Source organism: Moschus berezovskii, chromosome 15 (assembly GCF_049115385.1).
Source record: "Moschus berezovskii isolate FMDL1 chromosome 15, NW_MosBer_1.0, whole genome shotgun sequence".
Taxonomy (NCBI): Eukaryota; Metazoa; Chordata; class Mammalia; order Artiodactyla; family Moschidae; genus Moschus; species Moschus berezovskii.
The window spans coordinates 47,760,606-47,773,063 of record NC_142474.1 but is presented as its reverse complement, the minus strand read 5'-3'; the positions used below and the strand labels follow the sequence as shown (position 1 = coordinate 47,773,063).

At 49.2% G+C, this 12,458-nt stretch overlaps 1 protein-coding gene across 1 annotated transcript in view; it reads left to right on the top strand.

Moving 5' to 3' along the window:
- Positions 1–7,814: 7,814 nt before the first annotated feature.
- The window catches only part of MKX (mohawk homeobox), a 68,570-nt gene continuing 63,926 nt past the window's right edge, over positions 7,815–12,458 (top strand). Inside the window, exons 1-2 of the mRNA XM_055430227.2 lie at positions 7,815–8,115; positions 9,728–9,887. Coding sequence (XP_055286202.1) covers positions 7,928–8,115; positions 9,728–9,887 — 348 coding nt within the window. The 5' untranslated portion in view covers positions 7,815–7,927. The remainder of the gene's footprint in view (positions 8,116–9,727; positions 9,888–12,458) is intronic.

Here is a 12,458-nt window from a genome sequence, read left to right as displayed (position 1 = left end):
ACCCAGAGATGAAAACAAGGAGGCTGAAGGTGAAAGCAGGGAGGGTGGGTAGAGGAGGGGGTGGAGTGTACCAAAAACTTGATACAGCCATGGAGTACATATTGTAATTAAATCTTAACAATGTATGGCAAAACCAACCAATATAATATTGTAAAATAATTAGCCTCCAATAAAAAAAAAAAAAACACTCCACCTGGTTGAGGTCATAAAAAACAAACAAACAGAAACACCTATTGAGTGCCTTAAGTTCATTTTAGGTTCCAAATATGGATAGTCATCCTTGCTTATGATGAAAAGTCTTCACGATACTTGTTAAAATGGCCACTTTTTGATGTGACGGCAAATTGATTTTCAAGCTAGAACTTCCACAAGAAATTCTCATATTTCAGCGCACATGTTGAGGACAAAATGTTCTCCAGGTTCCCCTCAGGACCCATGCAGTAAAGATAGAAAATATTCTGGAATCAAGAGAAAAGATGAAGCCTCGTTAGGGCTCCAGAGTTACTTTCAGTCCTGTCCCAAGCTCTATGAGGTAGAAGAAGACATGAACTCGCCCAGATCTCAGCTCTGCTGACTGCTTATTACAAGTATTTTCTGCACTTATATGTAGGTAATTTTTTTAAATTGCAGTGATAAAATTTTTTCATTTTTGTCCAAGTGAACTTGCCTAATTTGCGATCCTATCAAACATCCTTTTCTTGACTTGCTGTTTCGTGGTGGGGGGGGAGGGGGAGGGTGGGAATTAATTCACATTCTATAAGTATTTATGCAAGAAAAAAGATGAATTTTCTTTTTTCAAATCATGGATGGCAGGGACTCATCACTTTTACAAATAATGTTACATTGCTGGTGGTTGGTTATCACTTGTTATGTTTGAAGAGCTCCAATCAGCTGTATTCTATCCTGGAGAATATGGCTGCCTGAAATTACTCTCTTGTTTCTTAGCAGGACCAAGACAGAAAAAAAAAAAGAAACCAGCAGCTTCATCCTAGAACCGTACTGAATTAGCTTTCTAAATGAGAACCATAACCAGGCCGCACATATTACTATTCTAATACTTGACATGTTCTGAAATTAGAAACAGAATAATATTGGAAGTTTGGGGAGCCCAAGATGATTTAAAAAATTTGAAGATTATTATTACAGTCTATTGGGTGCAACATCTCTCAAAACCTTGTTAGACCAATCTACATATGGAAAGGAATTCACCACATATATGAGCAAAGTTATTTCACATTGATGGGGGGAAAGCTCTTTCATAAATTCCATAGGAATAATTGACCATTCAATTGGAGAAGAAAAAAAATCAAATTTGACTCCTCCCTTACAACACATGCAAATTCATCCCAAAAGGATTAAGGAGCTGAGTGAAAACCATTTTTTGAAGTATTAGAAGAAAATATAGACTTTTGCGTGCTTGCTGAGTTGCTGCAGTTGTGTCTGACTCTTTGCAACCCTATGGACTGTAACCCACCAGGCTCCTCTGTCCATGGGATTCTCCAGGCAAGAATACTGGAGTGGGTTGCCATGCCCTTCTCCAGGGGATCTTCCCAACCCAGGGATTGAACCTATGTCTCTTATGTCTCCTGCATTGGTGGGTGGGTTCTTTACCACTAGCACCATCTGGGAAGCCCTCTATTGACCTGTGTTCTTGTTTAAACCAAAGGCAAAAACCAAATTAGGTAAAAGGCAGTCTTCTTAATTCACATTGTCAATATATAAAGTATATATTTCATGAAAAGTGTTTTTTAAAGAACCTTTTTATAAATGAATAAGCATCTAACAAGGATATAAGCACATTTCTTCAACTAAGAAATACAAATGGCCTACAAATTAATGAAAAGTCTTTCAAGCAATGGGACCTTATTTTCCTCATCATACAGGCAAACATGATGAAAACCAAACATATGGAATGCTATGCAGCATGTAAGGAAGTGGAAACATTGTAGGGGTATAAATTGGGAGAAAATTGGGGGTATAAGTTGGGGGCAAATTTCTAAGGACCTATCAAAATTTTTAAATCCTGTTTCCCCCAATCAAGCAATTCTACTTCTGTGTAGTTATTCCTTGAGAAACAAACACATGCAGAAAGAGTCCCCTACAAGAGTATTTAATGTTAATAACAGTGAAAACTGAAAAGACAGAAAAGTTCATAGAAGAATGCATAAGCAGATTATGGTGCATGTCATACCAGTTAAAAAGGTGGGGTTCTATTTGTATGGACCCAATATGAAAGTTCCGTATAATATCACTGAGTAAAGAAGCAAGTTTTAGTTTACTATTGTGTGTGTGTTTACGTACACACATGTAAAGTATGCTCTCATTTATTTCAGAAACTCATAAAACAAAACAATAATCTGCTTACATTTGTGTATGTCACTACATGGAAAAAAAGTTTAAAAGAATGGCCACCTCTTGGCTGTTGCCTTTCAGAAATGTGACTGGGTGGAGCTGGTTGAAGAGGAACTTTCACTTGTACTCTGTTCTTTGATGTTTGAGAGTGCATTTATGGAGAAGGCCCTCTCTGAAGGAGTTTATTCTGTACTGTGTATGCAGTTAGAGTTACATTATAAAGAAAGCAAAAATGAGATACTTTGGGGCCATCCGTTCTCCTAGTTTGCTCAGGATGTGTCTGCAGCTGGTTCTCTCCCTGCTTGCTCTGTTGTTTCACTTATGAACTCCAGTGTGTATCTTTACAAGTCAAACTGGCCAAGTGTGAGGAGGACCGGCTATTTGTTTATAAATTTACCACTTTATACTATTTGGCTGGGGAGTAACAGTCATTCCCTGGGCTTGTAATTCATTACATTGCTTATAAGTAATAACGGAAAGAGAGTTTAAAAGCAATATTAGTTTCAAAAACTTTGACCAATAATTGTTCTGAAATGTCAGGTTCCTTGGTAATATACCAAAAGGTTTATAAGGAAGGCTTCTTATTTTTTTCTTTATTAGAAAATTCAAATTACTCACATTTATAATCACACTCAAAGTTCAATAGGATGGATTAAGATTTCTGCCAAATGCTCTTACTTAACATTTTTCTAGTTTTAGCAAAAGCAATTGTTATTTGCACATTAAAAAAAAATCTTAGTAGCATAAGGCAAGTTTGCAGAAAACTTAAAATATGTATTTTACACTTTAATAAATTCAGGCTAAACTAACATCAGATTAATTAGAATTAAGATTAGGGTTCAAGTTTTGTGACTTGTGGCCTAAGTTTTGGGTTTTTCCCCCATATGTGGCCAGTATCCACAAACTACATACACTTTCTTAAATCTTCTGATAGTTCTTTCTAAAACAAAAAGTTTTACTTCTGAGGATTATAAAACAGTATTTCATATACTGGAGATTGGAATATAGCATAAGAAACTGAGTAAAATTCATTTTAGGAAAAGGTGAAATTTAAGATGATAAATGCATCTGTACTGTGGATTAAAAGAAGGAATTTCTCTCTTGCATAAAAGACGACACTTGCAAAAATAAAATTCTGGTCTGTTACACAGTACACACTCATTTGTATATTAGAGAGGGATTCTCCACACTATTTCACTTTAAAATGGACCCTCCACTGTTCTTTTTCATTTTAAAAATGGATTCTAATTATTAGGCTACAGTCTAAAGGAATTACCATGTCTTAATTTTTCAGTGACTTAATTTGAGGCTGAGGTGTATGTTATTCCTATGACAAATTAAAAACATTTTGCAGAAAGACTGTTTGCTGTGTATACCAGATTTATAATGATCTTACATGTAAAAATGCTTCAAAAAGTCAAAATCCTCCAAATACATATTACACTTGAGTAAATACAGTTAAGACTAAACAATGAAATTCACTTGTCCTCTACTAGACTAAATACTACAAGAAACAGTTAGGTAAGCAGTAGAATACTGTGAAATTGCAAGCAACTGCATGCATGCCTGGTGCCTTATCCAGCACAGCTGACCAAAATATATATCAGAGGGGCGTGTTACAGCCGATTCAATTCCATTATATATGGCTGATGACCACCATCAGTCACAGAGTCCTTTGAAGAGAACCAGCCTTTTCTTCCTATGAATTATAAACTGGATCTGCTTTTGTTGTGAAATTTATTCGCTGCAAGTCAGTGGCTGAAATTTTATGGTGTATCCCTGACTTCAAGTCCCCACCGCGAGGTCTGTAGACCCACGACTACACTGAACCCACCCTACAGAAGTCAAGTGCAGCGCCCGGGGCAAGATGCGAGAGTGCCACAACCGCAAACTGTGCGATAAAAGACAACCAAGGGCATCTCGAAACGGGAACAAATGATCATATTTGTCTGCCGGATGCACACAAATTTAAACCAGCGCCCCTCTCTGCTTTAGACGGTGCCCCTGCCAGGGCACAGTCGCGTTCTCGGGGGATAACATAATGGAAAATTCGGGGGTGAACAGTGCTGGAAACAATGGCTTTAATGTACGTTTTAACCACTTCCAGCCACATTAAAAGGAAGAGGTTTGGGTGGGCCACCGCGCCAGGCTGGCCAGCCACCTTTAGGGGAGAAAAGAACAAATGATGTCATAACTTTCAGGCTTGGGGGAAATCTACTTTCGCTCTTAAAAAAAAAAAAAAAAGATGAAAGGTGCTGCCGCAGTGGGGCCCGCGGCGAGAACGCGCGCGGCGTGGCGCGCTCCGTGCCGTGGGGACCATACAGGTTGCCGGAAGCCCCGAACTTCAATAGTACCTAAACCACAGCTTTCGCTCCTCTCATATTTGAGGCGATGGTGGGAAAGCAAGTTTCACCTGTATGAGAATCTGATAGGAGTCTCTCTGTGTTCAGGCTCGGGGTCCTTCCGAGTTCCATCCCTTTTACTCCACGCAGGTCCTGGCCCCGCACTCGCCGCCTCTTCCACACCTGGGTAGCCGTGGGTTGCGCACCTGAGCCCTCCTTGACCCCGCCTTGCCTCCCTCTTCTCCAGGGCTGGCCCTGGAAGGTGACTCGTGCCTGGCTTGGAGGCAGCCAGGACTGCAGAAGCCCAGGGACACGAGAAAAGGGCGCAAACACCTTCTGCGATCCGCTCTCACGCGTTAGAGGCACAACCGAGCTCTAGCTAACCTCACTCCAGCTCACCGCGAGGGGAAAAAAAAAGGGAGGGGGCGCGTCGCAGGGCCCTCTCCTGCCTAGCCACGCGTGGCGAAATTTCCGGCGCTCGGGCCAGCGAGGACACAGGATGCGCACCGCAGCCGCTCAGCTCCAGAGCCTGAGCCGGGAGCTACTGCATCTTCTCCAATCGCTCCCCGAAGCGAGAAGGAAATCGCGCAGTTTTGCTCCCTGCCTGCGAGGCCGAGGGATCTGGGAGCCGGGCCGGAATGGGTAGGAATCGCTGGCCGGGGGATCCCCGGCGGCGCCGGCTGCGGCAGCGCCTCTGCGGCGAGGGTTAACAGAGGTCCCTGCGGTGGCTTCCTCTCGCTGGCCCGGGAACGTGTATACCGCGCCCGCAGGATGTTCGCCGGCTGGGATGGGCAGTCAGGAAACATGAGAAGGCCTCGCTATTCCTGTTCCCGGGCCGCGCGCGCCCGTCCGGGTAAATAAAGCCGCGAAGCTGGCGGTGGCGGCGGTGAGCGCGCCGGAGCCCGCGCGGAGAACATGCGGCGGGGATGGGAGCGCGCCTAGCCTCGACGCGGGAGAGCCAGCCTCTCTGCCGCCGGCCGCGGGCCCCACCACGACAGGTACAGCCCCGGCCGCGCCGTCCCCGCGCGGAGCCGCGGGGAGGGAGGCTCCCTCCCCTCTCCAGCAGCCCCTTCCCTCTGCGCCCGGCGCTTGGAGCTCCCGGCCCTTCCCCCACCTCCCTCCGAGGTCTTTCGGGGACGCGCCGGGGAGGGAGGTGGCGGGGAGGGGGGTGGCGGCGGCCGAAGCTGGCTGGAGGGGCTGCGAGGAGTCGGAAAGCCCACCTGGCTGCGCCCCCTTTGCTTAAAATTGTTCGCGGGGGTTGGGCGGGGCGGATCCGAAGGGAGGGCGCTGCCCAAGCCACAGTGGAGTGAATCCGGGTAAGTGGGGGAGCGCGGGATCCGAAAGGCGACTATGGGGACCGTCCGGGGGCCCCCGGGGAGGGTTTGGAGCTGCAGTTCACACGCCCCCGGACGTCGGGGACCCAGCTCTCGGCCCTTTGCCGCTCTGGGATCTGTAGTGGGGACCTCCGTACGGGTTTGGGGCAGCGGGGAGGGTCGGCAAGGCGAACCTCGCGGCGCAATGGCCAGGGAAAACACGCCGTCGCACACAGGGGGACAGGGTTGAGGTGGGGACAGACCGCGGGCCGGGAACGGGTGTGCTTCCCAAACAGAGCAGCCTGGACGCAAATCACTAAGCGCACAGATTGTAAAAGAAAACCAAGGCGCATCCGGACAGGGGAGCATGGGCTGCGATCGTGGATGTCCGCTTTCCCCGCTGCTCTCTGAGGCTGTCTGAACCCCAGATGTACCTGTGTGCGCGGGAGGGCTCGGCCCTGCCGTACACCCGGTAGCCGGCAGAGGTCTGACTCCACCTCTCCACGAACACTGCCCGCAAGCTGAAGTTTAACCGTTGCGGTCACGACCCTAAACATCGTGCGTGGCCGCTGCTGCGGTGGCCGGAGGGCGGGGCGGGGGCGTTGGCAAGCGTGGGCACCCGGCTTGTGTGCCTGGGGGTGGCTGCCCTCGCCGGGGCAGGACGGGGTGAGGGGACGCGGATCCCGAAGCGGGGGCGGCTCGGAAGCCACGCGAGCTGTCCCCCGCTCCTCCCCAGGCGCGAGGCGAGGAGGTGCGGCGGCCAGGGGCGGCTGCGCGCCTCCGTGCGGCCACCCGGCTGCTCCCGGGCGGCGCGGACCGGCCGGCGAGGCTCACGCGCGGCTGGCAGAGGCTCCCGGCGGTCTCGACCCGGGAGGTGAGCTACGGAATTTTTCCCGCAGGCTCTGTGGAGCGCGGACCGAGACGCCTTTCCGTCGCTCTTTTAACACCTTTTGCAACTTCTGCAGTGGTTCCCCGAGACCCCAGAAAGGGGTGGGAGGGAAAGTACTCCGAGCTCGCGGCTCGCGCCCGCGCTGCGAAAGAGGATAGCGCTGACAACCAGCTCTGGAGGGCCGGGACTTGGGCGCCTTTGACCTGCCCGGACCCTGCGCATCCGGAGCGGCGGGAGGGGTGGCAGGAGCCTCGAGGGAGGGCCGCTTAACTCCCTGAGGCCACTTAACATTCTGTGGAATCTGCTAACTTTCCCTGCCCTCACCCCCCACCCCAGGAGCTGAAGCTGGAAAAAAAAAAAAAAAAGGACGCAGAGGTTTCAGCCAAACCACCCAGGATCTAGCAAACAAGCAAATCCCTGAAATCCTGTTATGCACTGGGACTCATTAACTGGGGCTGGCGGATGCGGTCGTTCGTGTTACCCCCAATTTTTCCTTTCTTCCAACCCTTCCTGACGAGCCCGAGTGGGAGCTCTGGGAGGCTTTAGTCTCCGGTTGTGATTTAAGAATCACGCACGGCCCCGCGTTGTCCTCCCCCTCTTTCCGGAGTGTGCTTCATCCAGATTAAAACCAACTCTGGAAGGCTTGTTTAGGAATCACTTTCCTTTGTCAGGCGGGTAAACTGTTTCTAGCTGACATTCCTTGCGGGCTGGGAAGCCGGGGCAGAGAGAAGGGTGGGTACCAGTCCCGGGGGTGTTCGGGGGCGGTGACCCGGGTTACCGGGGATCGGTGTAACCAGGGAGGGGAAGGCGGGAGTCACCTTCACCGGGTTCAGGTGCCGTGGCGTCGCTCCTCCCCTGGGCTCCGCAGCACCGCGCCAAGGCCAGCCTCGGACTCGGGACGCTCCGGTGTATGAGCACGCAGCGAGTAATGTGATTCATCTTTATCTCCTAGAACCTGAGCCCTGTGGAGCTCCTGGCGGCCCGGTCCCAAGGCGCTGCGGCCGCGCCGCGCGCCCCTGCCTGCTCGCGCCATGAACACGATCGTCTTCAACAAGCTCAGCGGCGGGGTGCTTTTTGAGGACCGCGGGGCTCCGGAGCGGGATCGGGGCGGCCGGCCCTACGGCGGCGTCCTGGACAGTCCCCACGCTCGCCCCGAGGTGGGCATTATGGACGGCCCACCCCTCAAGGACAACCTGGGCCTGAGACACCGGAGGACCGGGTAAGTTCACTCTCCTTTGGCCCCAGCCCGCCGGTTGCCGGGAGAGGTGGGGACAGAGAGACGCGGGCGCGCTAGTGGCAACCCGGGCCTGCGGGTCAGGGGCCCAGAATTTCCTGGGAGGACAGGTCTCGCCACCCGGTTTCGCGCATTCTCATTTTAAGATACTAGTTGTTCTAAGTATGGGGGGTGAGGGATCAATTCGTCAGAACAGCTCAAAAGAGGCTCGCTGGAAACGGAGGACACCTGAAAGCACTCCTGAATGCTCCGAAGCCTGGACCCCAGGGATGGGGGTGGGGATGGGGGTGACTGTCCCTCTCCGGACCGCGATGCAGTTGCGCGGCTGAGGATGAGGCAGAAAGGCCTGCTCGGGATGCATGAGCACCGGGCAGGGTCAGGCAGTCGTGGCTCCCCCGGTCAGGCCAGCCCCGTGGGCTTCCCCATCTTGTGTCACGACAGGGCCTTGCGTCGGCCAAGGTGTTGGGAAGGTCGGCTCTGCGCAGGACGCCCAGGATGCGCGCGCGGCTCGGCGGGGCCCGCCGCGAGCCCGGAGGGTGGGTGCCGCAGGCCTGGGTTTCGGTTTAGCCGGCTGAGGGCTGCTGGTGGGGTGGGACGCGCGCAAGAGCTCGCAGGCCGCCAGCTGCTCCGGTGCAGAGGCCGTCTGCGGCCCCGCCACGTCCGGGCTACTCCGGGAGCGCCCCGCGGGGTGGGGCGGTGCGGGGGGAACGGCGGGCGGCCGTGCTGGCCGGTCCATCTGAGAGATTGCATCAGCTGCTTGTTCTGCTGCGTTGCCTGTTAGTGAAGTAGAGATCGGGTTTCGTCAAAATGTTACTACCAGTCCTCACGGATGGAATTGGATTTCAAAGAGTTTAAAGAGGCAAAAGCCCTGGAGGCTGCGGCGCAGGCGCGCCAGCTCGCTGAGCAGCCCGGACGCGCGGGCGGCTGCGCGGCGACCCCTCCCGGAGCCGCCGAGGAGCGCAGCGCCCCGGCCCGCTCTCCCTCCTTGGAAAAAAGGTCTTCCTGAGGTCTTTTTACTTTAGCAGGTGGGACAGACCTGTCCATACTTTTAAGCTCTTCCTTATGTCGTGAAAAGTCCCCAACAGTGTTTTGTTTTGTTTTTTCCGGTTCAGCATCTTTCCTCCACAAACCCTTTCTTGAACAGTTTCCCCTTTACCCAGAGGATCCAAGGATACAGGGAGATTTTGCAGAGGAACCAGGGCAGGGGGCGGCCATCACCTCCTCGCTTTATTCCCACCGTCCAGTGGCGACCTTTGACCACAGACGACGGGAAGCCCCAGTGGCGGGCTTGAGTCCCTGAAAGTTCTTGGAGAGTGTACACGGCCCGCGAGGCCAGGGCCCCTGGCGGGGACAGCCCTGCTGCGCAGATCTGACCACCTAACCCGCCAGTCTCCGGCTTCAGGCTCTCCCCCCACTTTCAGTATAAAGCTGGTGGCCTTGTCCTGTGTCTCCCAGGCCATCCGCGCCCTGGCACCGCCAATGCCTCCTCCACCTCCGCGCGCGCGGGGCAGGGGTCCACGCAGGCTGAGACGCGTGCAGACCCCCGGGGTCGCAGAGGAGGGCGCGGCTCACGGCCCCTCCTCTCCCGCTGTCCCAGGGCCCGGCAGAGCGGCGGGAAGGTGCGGCACAAGCGGCAGGCCCTGCAGGACATGGCGCGGCCCCTGAAGCAGTGGTTGTACAAGCACCGCGACAACCCGTATCCCACCAAGACCGAGAAGATTCTCCTGGCGCTCGGCTCGCAGATGACGCTCGTACAGGTAATCGGGGCCACGAGCCCCTGCCCCTCTCTTGGTGAGGCTGGGGCGCAGCCGCCTTTCTCTTCCCCGCTGCTGGGAAAGGACTGGCCGAGATCGGCCGGTCCGGATGCTCCTCCGGCCTGTGGATGATGCGAGGCGGGCGCAGGGCAGAGTTCTGATGCGGAAAGAGTCTCCGGGTTTCCTCCCATCTTATCTCAGTTTGATCCAGGAAGGATTGTGTGGTGTTCGTTGAGGAGGGCAGTGAAAAGTCAAGTGCAGACTTATGAGAAGGGGTCCGGATTCTATACAAGTATAGATGGCTACGGATGGGACTACCCCCGCGGTGATTTTCAAACTTGTGTACGCACCAAACTCACCAGGAGGACTTGTTAAAACACGCATTGCTACGCCCCACCCGGAGTTTGTAGTAGTCGTTGGGCGAGGACGATAATTTGCATTCTAACAAGTTCTTGGGGTGATGCTGAAGCTGCTGACCCGGACACCACACTTTGAAAACCAGGCAGAAAGACACCCACATCAGGGCCCCATGTTAAAGGTCAAGTACAGGATAACTTTTAAATTACCCATTCCTGACAGAGCTAGGAGGTGGATTGGAAAGGCAAGAATTGGATTTGGGATTTTCTTTTCTTTTTCTCCTTTTTTAGTACATGACACCCAGGGCATCAGCTAGAATCCACACAGTTTTGCCGCTGTTTATCTTTCTACTCAGGCTAAGAAGAGGCAGATTTCAAATGGTAGGGTTACTTGGTCAAGTGTAGAGAAATGGTGTGAGTTTGTTGCCAATCTAGTGAATTACATTGGACAAGTTTTTCCCCTCCATAGCAGTATCACAAGCTTGGGTGTCATAGGTAGAGCTCTTATCAGCCTTTTGTAGATGATGTAATCAAGGCAGGAAGAAGTTGTGTTCCTAGGGGTAGGGAAGGCCTGGAAATAATGTGATTCTATATCAAATGCTCTTTCCATCACACAAGTTTTCTTTCATAAATGTAGTAAGATAAACTTTTATGCATCAAACAAAGCATTTAACTGAGAAAAAAAGGAGGAGGTGCTAAATGAGCCAAGAAATCTCATGCATTATAGTAGCACTGCATCACTGCATCGTGAAATTTTGGTCATTCCGTGAAAGTTATAGTGAGAACCCCCAAATAAAAGGGAATGTTTTACTATTAGATAACAAAGATTTGTTTCCAGAGTGTAAGATTGTCCTTTTAGGAATTACTAGAAAGTTTGACAAAGCATGAAAATTGACTTGTATTCAGCCTTATTAAAACTGTAATATGCATTTTCTGCTTATTTTCAGAGCATGATTGTAGAGAAAAACATCTGTTTTGCTTTATATTAACAGGCAATAGTATTAATAGTGATTTGCTGTAGCACTGGAGGGGAAAATTAATTTAGTGTTCTTGGCTTAATATCTGTTTAACATAAAACTATGATTTTCAAAACTATGATTTTTTATTTTAACATAAACTAGTGATGTTCAAAATTAGTTCTTAAATAAATCATTCCAATCAGAAAAACTTGACTTAAGAAAACAAATCCTTGTGTTCAGATTTCAGTTTAAACTGGTATGCTCTTTATTTTGAAAATACACTACTTTATAGAGCTGTATGAATATTTCACTCTGATGTCAACAGTGAAGCATTAGATTATTGATTATATAGTTCCATATTTAATACTTGCCATTCTTTCAGATAGAAAGCAAAAAATGTTTATGACATATTTAGGACATTTTAAAACATGAAATGTATTTGTCATTAGCAGACATTTAAATTTTTATGTGCCATAGTTTTTTTAGCTGCAATAGAAATAGTTATTTTTAATACAAAATCAAATTGTTTTCTACCTGAAATGGTCATTCAAATGCAGTTAACAATTCTTTTTGTGTTAAGATCTTGGTAAAACTATTGCGTTTTTCTAATACACATGAAGTTTTTATTCATGTATGAAAAATTTTGCCATTATTTTTTTCTGTTACACTATAGTCTTCAGAAAATAAAATGCATACAAATACGTAATTTTTAAATGGGACAGAGGTACTTGTTTATAATTATAATTGATACCCATTTAATGATTTCCAAATTTTATAGTAAATGAAGTTGGTTTCTAGAACATTAAAGTGATAAATGGAAAAATTCAAAATGTATAGAATGACCAAGGGCCCCTTATATAGCGTTCAGTTTGGATCTAGTTATTTTCAATTAGGCACAATGGAATGTCTATCAAAGAAAAAATATATATTTATGAATATAAGGAGTTTGTATAAGTCAGACATGTATTAAACATCCAAATCAAATTTTGACTCTGTGGAAACCAAATAAATTATGTCAATACTTTTTACTTCTGGGGGAAAAATGTCAAGCTGTGATCTGAATAAAACTTTTGAGCCCTGGAAATTAGACTTCTGTTTCAGGAGTCAGGTTCTCCCATTGAATCAATTTCTCCTATTCACTTTCTTGACAAGAGTGATCATGTCTTATCCATCTTCATCTTCCCATTTCAATCCAGTCCGGTACTTTCCATGTAGTAAACTCTTCATACGTGTTTGAATAGGTTTTAATTGGGGAATAC